Here is an 11,090-nt window from a genome sequence, read left to right on the forward strand (position 1 = left end):
AAAATTAAGCCAATTTACGCATGATCCTCAGATATGTACGCAATCATTCAATTTGAGCATTTTCGTTTGAGTACAAGTCTGGTGGCCTAATAAAATCCATCTTTACGGACTGTTCCGTTTTGACAGCATTCTGCCTTATTTCGCATTGCCTCTTTTGCTATGTTGATGAATTTATTTGATCCACTAATGTCCAAGAGTTTATGCAATGTCCAGAAGTGTTAAGAATAATTAATACCTCTGAACATGTGAATTTTTATTATGCACTAACCCTCTAATGAGTTGTTTCGAGTTTGGTGTGGGAGTGAAGTTTTAAGGGTCAAGAGAGGAGTATGATGCAACATGATCATGAGTGAAAGCAAGCTTGGGGATGCCCCTTGGTTCACCCCTGCATATATTAAGAAGACTCAAGCTGCCTAAGGTTGGGGATGCCCAAGGCATCCCTTCTTCATCGACAACATTATCAAAGTTCCTCCCTTCAAGAGAGGAGTATGATGCAATATGATCAAGGAGAGTGAAAGCTCTAAGCTTGGGGATGCCCGGTGGTTCACCCCTGCATATTCTAAGAAGACTCAAGCGTCTAAGCTTGGGGATGCCCAAGGCATCCCCTTCTTCATCGACAACATTATCGGGTTCCTCCCCTGAAACTATATTTTTATTCGGCCACATCTTATGTACTTTGCTTGGAGCGTCGGTTTGTTTTTGTTTTTGTTTTTGTTTGAATAAAATGGATCCTAGCATTCACTTGTATGGGAGAGAGACACGCTCATCTGTTGCATATGGACAAGTATGTCCTTAGGCTTTACTCATAGTATTCATGGCGAAGTTTCTTCTTCGTTAAATTGTTATATGGTTGGAATCGGGAAATGCTACATGTGGTAATTGATAAAATGTCTTGAATAATTTGATACTTGGCAATTGTTGTGCTCATGTTTAAGCTCTTGCATCATATACTTTGCACCCATTAATGAAGAAACACCTAGAGCTTGCTAATTTGGTTTGCATATTTGGTCTCTCTAAAGTCTAGATAATATCTAGTATTGAGTTTTGAACAACAAGGGAGACGGTGTAGAGTCTTATAATGTTTACAATATGTCTTTTATGTGAGTTTCTTCTGCACCGTTCATCCTTGTGTTTGTTTCAAATAAACCTTGCTAGCCTAAACCTTGTATCGAGAGGGGATACTTCTCATGCATCCAAAATCCTTGAGCCAACCACTATGCCATTTGTGTCCACCATACCTACCTACTACATGGTATTTCTCCGCCATTCTAAAGTAAATTTCTTGAGTGCTACCTTTAAAATTCCATCATTCGCCTTTGCAATATATAGCTCATGGGACAAATAGCTTAAAAACTATTGTGGTATTGAATATGTACTTATGCACTTTATCTCTTATTAAGTTGCTTGTTGTGCGATAACCATGTTTACGGGGACGCCATCAACTATTCTTTGTTGAATATCATGTGAGTTGCTATGCATGCCCGTCTTGTACGAAGTAAGAGATCTACCACCTTAATGGTTGGAGCATACATATTGTTAGAGAAGAACATTGGGCCGCTAACTAAAGCCATGATTCATGGTGGAAGTTTCGAGTTTTGGACATATATCCTCAATCTCATATGAGAATAATAATTGTTGCCACATGCTTATGCATTAAAGAGGAGTCCATTATCATGTTGTCCATGTTGTCCCGGTATGGATGTCTAAGTTGAGAATAATCAAAAGCGAGAAATCCAAAATGCGAGCTTTCTCCTTAGACCTTTGTACGAGGCGGCATGGAGGTACCCCATTGTGACACTTGGTTAAAACATGTGTATTGCAATGATCCGGTAGTCCAAGCTAATTAGGACAAGGTGCGGGCACTATTAGTATACTATGCATGAGGCTTGCAACTTGTAAGATATAATTTACATAACTCATATGCTTTATTACTACCGTTGACAAAATTGTTTCATGTTTTCAAAATAAAAGCTCTAGCACAAATATAGCAATCGATGCTTTCCTCTTTGAAGGACCATTCTTTTACTTTTATGTTGAGTCGGTTCACCTATTTCTCTCCACCTCAAGAAGCAAACACTTGTGTGAACTCGTGCATTGATTCCTACATACTTGCATATTGCACTTGTTATATTACTCTATGTTGACAATTATCCATGAGATATACATGTTATAAGTTGAAAGCAACCGCTGAAACTTAATCTTCCTTTGTGTTGCTTCAATACCTTTACTTTGATTTATTTCTTTATGAGTTAACTCTTATGCAAGACTTATTGATGCTTGTCTTGAAGTACCTATTCATGAAAAGTCTTTGCTTTATGATTCACTTGTTTACCCATGTCATTACCATTGTTTTGATCGTCGCATTCATTACATATGTTTACAAATAGTATGATCAAGGTTATGATGGCATGTCACTTCGAGAAATTATCTTTGTTATCGTTTTACACCTGCTCGGGACGACGAGAACTAACCTTGGGGATGCTGATACGTCTCAGACGTATCGATAATTTCTTATGTTCCATGCCACATTATTAATGATATCTACATGTTTTATGCACATTATATGTCGTATTTATGCATTTTACGGAACTAACCTATTAACAAGATGCCGAAGAGCCGATTCTTCGTTTTCTCATTGTTTTTGGTTTCGAAATCCTAGTAACGAAATATTCTCGGAATTGGACGAAATCAACGCCCGGGGTCCTATTTTGCCACGAAGCTTCCGGAAGGCCCAGGAGGAGAGTCGAAGTGGGGCCACGAGGTGGCGAAACACCGGGCGGCGCGGCCCGAGGCCACCGGCGCGCCGACCTATGGTGTGGGCCCCTCGTGCCGCCTCTTTACCTGCCCTTCCGCCTACAAATAGCCTCCGTCGCGAAACCCCCGGTCCGAGAGCCACGATACGGAAAACCTTGCGAGACGCCGCCGCCGCCAATCCCATCTCGGGGGATTACGGAGATCTCCTCCGGCACCTGCCGGAGAGGGGATTCATCTCCCGGAGGACTCTTCACCGCCATGGTCGCCTCGGAGTGATGAGTGAGTAGTTCACCCCTGGACTATGGGTCCATAGCGGTAGCTAGATGGTTGTCTTCTCCTCATTGTGCTTCATTGTTGGATCTTGTGAGCTGCCTAACATGATCAAGATCATCTATCCGTAATACTATATGTTGTGTTTGTCGGGATCCGATGGATAGAGAATACTATGTTATGTTAATTATCAAGTTATTACCTATGTGTTGTTTATGATCTTGCATGCTCTCCGTTATTAGTAGAGGCTCCGGCCAAGTTTTTGCTCTTAACTCCAAGAGGGAGTATTTATGCTCGATAGTGGGTTCATGCCTCCATTGAATGCAGGACGGTGACGGAAAGTTCTAAGGTTGTGGATGTGCTTGTTGCCACTAGGGATAAAACATTGATGCTATGTCTAAGGATGTAGTTGTTGATTACATTACGCACCATACTTAATGCAATTGTCTGTTGTTTTGCAACTTAATGCTTGGAAGGGGTTCGGATGATAACTCGAAGGTGGACTTTTTAGGCATAGATGCATCGTTGGATAGCGGTCTATGTACTTTGTCGTAATGCCCAATTAAATCTCACTATATTTATCATGACATGTATGTGCATTGTTATGCCCTCTCTATTTGTCAATTTCCAGTCTGTAATTTGTTCACCCAACATGCTTTTATCTTATGGGAGAGACACCTCTAGTGAGCTGTGGACCCCGGTCCTATTCTTTACATCGCATACAATCTACTGCAATACTTGTTTTACTTGTTTTACGCAAACAATCATCTTCCACACAATACGGTTAATCCTTTGTTACGAGCAAGCGGTGAGATTGACAACCTCCATCTGTTTCGTTGGGGCAAAGTACTTTGGTTGTGTTGTGCGGGTTCCACGTTGGCGTCGGAATCTGCGGTGTTAAGCCGCACTACATCCCGCCGCCATCAACCTTCAACGTGCTTCTTGACTCCTACTGGTTCGATTAAACTTTGATTTCTTACTGAGGGAAACTTGCCGCTGTGCGCATCACACCTTCCTCTTGGGGTTCCCAACGGACGTGTCAGCTACACGCATCAGCGGGAACCCTCTTCCTGGGTTTCTCGCCCTCAACATCGTCACCAGGGTCATCGCCTCTGATCTTATAACGCAATGCAGTGCATACCGGACATTCATTCAAATTCTCGTATTCACCGCGGTAGAGGATGCGATCGTTGATGCATGCATGTATCTTGAGAACCTCTAAACCTAGAGGGCGGACAACCTTCTTTGCTTCGTACGTATCGGCGGGCAACTCGTTATTCTTTGGAAACATATTCTTCAACATTTTCGAGCAAGTTTTCAAATGCCGAGTCGGCTACACCTGCCTGTGCCTTCCATTTCAGCAAATCCAGTGTGCATCCCAGCTTTTTCGGACCATTATCGCATCCGGAGTACAGCGACTTTCACGTGATCCTCTAACATGCGATCCAAATTCTCCCTCTCCTTTTCGGTTCGCGAGCGTCTCCATGCATCGGCAATGGTCCGACCAAGATCATCAACGGGCTCATCACGTGCCTCTTCTTCACCTTCCCCTTCACCTTCCCCTTCACCTTCAGCATCCTCCATGAAAGTATCACCGAAATGATCAAGATAGTTTTCATCGATGAAATCATCCCCTTCTTCATCTTCTTCCATTATAACCCCTTTTTCTCCATGCTTGGTCCAACAATTATAGCTTGGTATAAAACCATGCCGAAGCAGGTGCAGGTGAACTTCTCTTGAGAAAGAGTAACCCTTCTGATTCTTACAGTCAACACATGGACAGATAACAAAACCCTTCTGCTTGTTCGCATTAGCCACTACGAGGAAATCTTTCAAACCCGTAGTGAACTCGCCGGAGAGTCGGTTACCGTACATCCATTGCCGATTCATCTGCATTATTATAATATAAAATATATAATTAACCATCATGCATTTGTTAAACTAACTAGCTATAAACAATATAAATTAAACAATGAACTACACACATGCATATTTTATCAATGACACACATGCATGAAAGGTTCAAGTTGCTAACCGCGATCGAGGAGGAAAAAATAAATGAGGAAGCTCAAGTGTTGCTCCGACACTTCATATCATGTTTGTTTCATGCTCTTGGGGCATTTCATCAAACACTTTGTGTGCATAAGAGGAGCCAAAAGCAAACCTACACCCCCTTGTGAAGTTTGTGAAGAGAAGTGGCACCAAATGGCTAAGTCTCGTGGGTTGAACGGTATATGTAGGGGTGGGGCTTTAGTCGCGGTTGGCATGACCAACCGCGACTAAAGGCCTTCGGGAACCTTTAGTCGCGGTTGGCCTGGCCAACCGCGACTAAAGCGCCTCACGTGCACCAGCTGGCCACCGAGCGCCCTGGGCCCAGACCTTTAGTCGCGGTTCGGGAGGCGAACCGCGACCAAAGACACCATTAGTCGTGGTTCCTATACTTTCGCGACTAATGGGGCTGGACGGAAGCCTCTTTTTCTACCAGTGCTGGTTATTTTAATTACTCCCTCTGTTCCTAAATATAAGCCATATAGTGTTTTGAGAAAAAAATTAAGAATACAAGGTTTACTACGTTGCCCCACTTGTATGGAAAATATTTTTAGTGATTTGATTGTGTTTCATTAGCTTATGCAAAGTCTTCTATTAGCACACGTTAATTGTCTAGGGTTAATCCTAGCCAAACATGGTGTATTTTTTTTCCTAAACGTGTGTTTCTTAATTTCCGTGCCAAAAACTATAAGGCTTATATTTAGGAGTGGAGGGAGTATTATTTAGTTCATACCCTTATTCTTGTTCCTATGTTCATGTGTGTGGCTCAAAATAAATACCACCGAATGAATTTATTGTCGGTCCTTGTAGCAACCGCAGCCCATAATGTTGTTCCGCATGTACTCAAGTGCCCATTGAAAATCTTAACACTTGCTCCCTACTCGCAGTTCTATATAATCGTATAACCCTTCGCTCACTCCCCACTCCTTACTACCCCTTGTACTCTTAAATTTCCAACCGCAAACCATATATAAATCGCGATTAGGCTTATCCAAATCTCAAATCACAAGATGTCCGACAGAAGAATAGTGCGAGGTTGTTCTCGACTTGGCTAGAGTCGCTAATTCGGTGATTGCGCTCGTCCACCGACGTTCCCGACCCGTAGGTTAGGCAGCATCCCATCTGCATGTTGCATTTGGTGTCGTTCTTCTTTCTCTTGTTTAATCGCGGCGCCTTCTCTTTAGATCCGAAGTGATGTATGTGTTCCTTCCAACCCGCCGCCACAATGAATAAATGCTCAAAGGAGGCGGTCGAGGACGAAGCCTTTCCACCTTCAAGCCTAGCCATAGCCAAAATCGAAAATAATTGTAATTATTTTAGGCTAACTAAATGAAGAGGATCTCAAATCCTAGAGTAGTGCACATTTTAGGACCAGCAGTGTGCACTAATCATCAAAATGTGACGAGTTTGTATATTTTAATTTAATCAAATTTATATCTTAATGAAATCGATATTGCTATGCTAATTAAGGAATATATCACTTGACTATAATTTATTTTTTGTGATTAATTTAGGTTCCGTAAATGATGTACCAAAGAAGGCATATTTTTGTGCTAGACTTATTTGTATCTCGGCAGTAAATTTTATGCATGTCTATTAATGTACGGAGGCGTTTCCATATTGGTGCGGTACATGAGAGCGCACGGCGCATCACGATGTGCCCCGAGAAAAAAAGCATCGGGTCTGCAGTTTCCCGACACAGTTAGTTAGCCATGGAGGCTTTTCTTTGACGGTGTAGGGCGATCACATGGATTACGGGCATGATTATAGACTAACGGTGAAGATGATAGAGTGACAAAACTGATGAGTGTTGTAAGTGAGCAATGGCAAGATTAAGGTTTATAACAATCAAATGAAAAATTTGAGATCACCTTGATGGCAGGAATGATAAAAACCCATTCACAAAATGTGAGACTTTAGTGGCGATTTCTTAGATGTCTCTAATTAAGTTGTGAAGATAGCTTCAAGCTTGTACGGATTTCTAACCGTCCCTAAGTGGACCTTAGTGGATCGAGAACTTCTCTTCTGGAGAAAACGATGAGGCATTCGTAGCGTTTGGAGTGTTTTGGTCTCCGTACTGCTCGAACAAAGATTAGGACTCGCAAGAGTGTAAAGTTTGTGATACATCATTGTTTCCGCGTCACATTGGTTATTTTTATACCTGAGCTATTTACTTTGTGATAGCTTTCGTGCTTAATATTATATATCTTACTTAGCATAAGTTGTTGATGTATATAGGCGAACTGTAATATACTAAGTATGTTGGGCATACAGGCGAACTGTAGTATACTAGTATATGTTTTATGCTCGACAAATTAAACACTAATTTTATTACGTATTTGAAGTCAATCTTGTAAAGGTTTTGAGGCAGCGCCGTAGGTAGTGTCCCGAGTTGATTAAATCAGAACGGAGGTAGTTGATCATTGGGCTGAATCCCGATTCGAAGTTCTAGTTGACTGTACTTTTGATTGGTTTCAGAATAGACTTTTTGTTGTTGCAAGTGACACTTTTGATTATTCGTTATGGGCCTTACATTATTTTCTGGATGTTAACCACTTCAAAATCTTCTATGGACATTTGGAACCAAGTTTTTTGGAGGCTTTGGCAGTCAGTATCTAGGATTTTTATTTCAAACACCAATGTCTCCGCACAAAAAGAGAGAGAGAGATTCTTCTTGTGAATTTTTTTACATAGCAAATGAAGGAACACCACCAAATAAGAATCATCCAAGAATAGGTGTAAATCTCAAGCTTGTTAGCCATAACTTGGCTGAGTACATAGGAATACAGTGTTACCTATATCTCATACTAGACCATTGCCGTTTTGGCTGGCCGGCCTGACTTGCTGATTCGAAGTTTTAATTGGTTGTACTTTTGGTTCCCACACGGCAAATACATGACAGTTACACCGTACGTGGAACACAATCAGAAGGAACGAAATACGTACACCTATGATTTGTAATGCAAAGGCAACGGCAGTCTAGTTGTGTCGCCTGCAGTTGGCTCTGATCTCGCCGGGCTGGTTCTGCGCGCTCATCCTGAGCATGGAGCTGACGAACGCCTGGAAGAACTTCCCCTGCGACGCCGCGTACAGCGCCACCATCCGCCGCGTCTTGGGGTGCGTGAGCAGCGCCTCGTCCGACGCCAGCAGCCCGCGCCCGGTCTGCAGCATCTTGAAGTAGGCGTTGTCGAACGCCGCCGACGTCGGGTCCATCCACGCCCCGGCGCCCTTCGCCGTGTTGTTCGCCGGGCACGCCCTCCGCAGCGCCGCCGCGAACGACGGCCGCAGCGCCGGGTCCGCCACGCCAGCGCCGCCGCCGCCGCCCGGGAAGCCGCGGATGCGGGTCTCGAAGGAGGAGCAGTGCGCGAACCCCAGCGTGTGCCCGCCGGAGAGCACGACGAGGTCCTTGGCCGACAGCCCCACCGCGTGGAACGCCTGCTTCAGCTGATCGAAGGTCGCCCCCGGGCCGGGAAGCGACGAGGTGGTGGCCTAGAGGCGTTGTCGAAATCCGGCCCAACTCCCTCGGTCCCTCTCCTCCCCAAGGCCGAAACCAAAGCCACTCCCTCGGTCCCTCCTCGCTCGGCCCCTTTCCAATCCTCCCACCCAACATCTCAAAAAAAAAATCCTCCCACCCAACCAAACCCTAACCCGGCACAGGCGGCGGCGCCCCCCACCCAGGCAGCAGCAGCAGATCCCACGGCCCCGCGCATCCCTTCCCTGCGCGCCGCTCCGTCGAGCTCGCCAGCATCACCGCAGCGCTACAGCGCTCTCCAGCTTCGCACGCCTCGCACGATCTGCAGATTTCCGCCGCCGCGGACGCTCCCCTAAAGCGCCGCCGGCTTCTTCGGTTCAAGGTCTGATTTTTCTGGCCAAGAACCAGTGGTGCTAGGCATCCAGGTCTGAGTTGCGGTGCTGGATCCGTCGGTTGGATCTTCTCAAAAGATGCTTGAAAGCCAGCGACCTGGGTTCGAGGAATCGAAATACGAGGATTAGAAGATGGTGAGATCCGCGAGGACGCCGCCGCCTGTGCCTACGAGCTCCACCGACGACCTCCTCCTCGCCTTCTTCCGGGCCAAGACGGTCGAGGTGAGCTCCATCTATCCACTCGCTCCCCTTCTCTATACTCGGCTACTCTCCACCGCGCAATTAATTTTATTTTCAGTCTGAGCGATGCTTTTCTGCAGAGAAGTACCACTTCCCACCGCGCAAGGAAGGCGTGGATTCAATTTCTCGCGGACAGACGGACGGACGGACGGGCAAGCGGCGCCGCGAGGAAAAGCCACCGACGCCTCCTCCGCCGCGGCTGCGATGGCGCTGCTTTCCAACTGGGTGGAGCGGTCGGAGATCAGGCCTGGCGACCACATCTACGCATACACCCACCACGGTAAGTACCCTGCAGCCCCCATCCTCCCCTCCCCTGGCTGCGTCCGTTTCTCTGAATTCCAATCTCTCAACTTTACAGTGAAATGGCTTCATGTATATTCCCTCTAACTATAATCTTGTTGTGGCATTTAGGTTGGAGCAGTAGAACGAATTCTGAACCAGATTTTGTGCTTTCATCAAACTGAAACTTTCATGATTCTCCAATTCCCAGCTGAACGTAGATGTTAATTTCCTCTCTATTTCATATCACAATTATTAGCGATACAGGCAGATTCGAATTGGTAGTTGGGGATGGAGAGGACAAAGTTCAGAGAGAGAGAGAGTTCAGGGAGAAGGCAAGTTCAGAATTGACTTCATCCATTCTCCTGCTTCCCGTGATTGCGCTAGTTAAGGTCCCACACCTTGGGATCCAGACGTGTACTGGGCTGTCGAGTCCGACGTGGCCGCTCCTTGATCTTGTCTTCAGTCTCTGACTGTGGCCCTGCTCCAGTTGTGTCCGCTTCAAGCCTGGCCTGCCTCTCTGCTGCTCGCCTTGCCCGCCGGATTCTTGTGTTATTATTGCGAGTTTCTATTTTTCATGCATGTCCGTCAGTTTGGCTCTTGATCGGATTCTTGTCCCTGGTCGTAGTAGAGATTGCATTGTGTACTCTTTCTAATTTCAGTTACAAGATTTCCTCTAATGAGTTTCTTGCGTTCCTCCTCTGATACTCTAACTTGAGCAGATGCCAGGCTCGTGAGGAAACCCAAGGCCACGGTTGCTCAACCACCAGTCGCAGGAACCCACCGAAGACGGACAACTTTGAAGCATCTGATGCTCACAATGAGCTGGCAGTGGTCCATTATTTCGAATACATTTACAGGTTCTACAACAGGACTGAGGTGAGCTTCCGACCATTTGTTTCTTTTTGGTTGCTGTCACAGTGCCAATATTGTTTTTTTATGAGGTGAGCATTCAGTATGATTCAGATTCAGTAGGATTTATGTTGAATACTCCATTGTTGAGTCAAATGTGCAGTAAATAAATTCATTCCCACATGAGGCTTGTTCTCTATTCCCACATGATGCTTGCTCAGCTCATTTGATCAATTCCTGTTTCAGTTCTTCTCTATGCTCACAAGGCTTGTTTCTAAGCTTGCAACTTGCTATGCTTTTGTGGTAACACTTTTTAAGAACACACTGTCTACTTTATCTTTCAGTTCTTCTCTATGTTGGCTGGATTTAATTCTGAGTTGATTCCCAAAGGAAGTGAGAAGGATGACCAAGCGAAGAATAAGCGTTATATGAGTGATAAGAGCCAGAAGCAGACCGCAAAATGTAGAGCAGATGGTTGGCATCCCTGCCTTGCACGCCCTCATGAAGTGAGAAGGAATTCCAGCCTGTTGCTATTACCTTGACCATTTAAGCTAGTTGTGCTTATTCCTAACCATCATGTTCCTTTCTTTTTATGACCAGGCTTTGACACGTTCTGCATGTGCATGGTTTTCACTTCCAGTGCCTCCTACTAGGGACTCTAATGGAACCAAGGATGAAATTCCCTAGGTACCAAGGACTGCTCCTGCTCTTGAACTTGATGACATTGATATAGCAATGGTAATTACTGGCACTTAGGTATGTTAAGGCATACCATCTTAGTC

The 11,090-nt window shown here is 45.1% G+C and overlaps 1 protein-coding gene across 1 annotated transcript; it reads right to left on the minus strand.

Annotated features, from left to right (window-relative positions):
* Positions 1 to 8,052: 8,052 nt before the first annotated feature.
* On the minus strand, positions 8,053 to 9,170 carry LOC124664481 (peroxidase 64-like). Its single transcript, XM_047201996.1, has 2 exons — positions 9,108 to 9,170; positions 8,053 to 8,562 (listed from the first exon to the last, which is right to left on the minus strand). Exons 1-2 carry the CDS (start codon positions 9,168 to 9,170, stop codon positions 8,053 to 8,055), a joined length of 573 nt encoding a protein of 190 aa, XP_047057952.1.
* Positions 9,171 to 11,090: the final 1,920 nt, after the last annotated feature.

The sequence above is a fragment of the Lolium rigidum genome, chromosome 6 (genome assembly GCF_022539505.1).
Source record: "Lolium rigidum isolate FL_2022 chromosome 6, APGP_CSIRO_Lrig_0.1, whole genome shotgun sequence".
In the NCBI taxonomy this organism is placed as follows: domain Eukaryota; kingdom Viridiplantae; phylum Streptophyta; class Magnoliopsida; order Poales; family Poaceae; genus Lolium; species Lolium rigidum.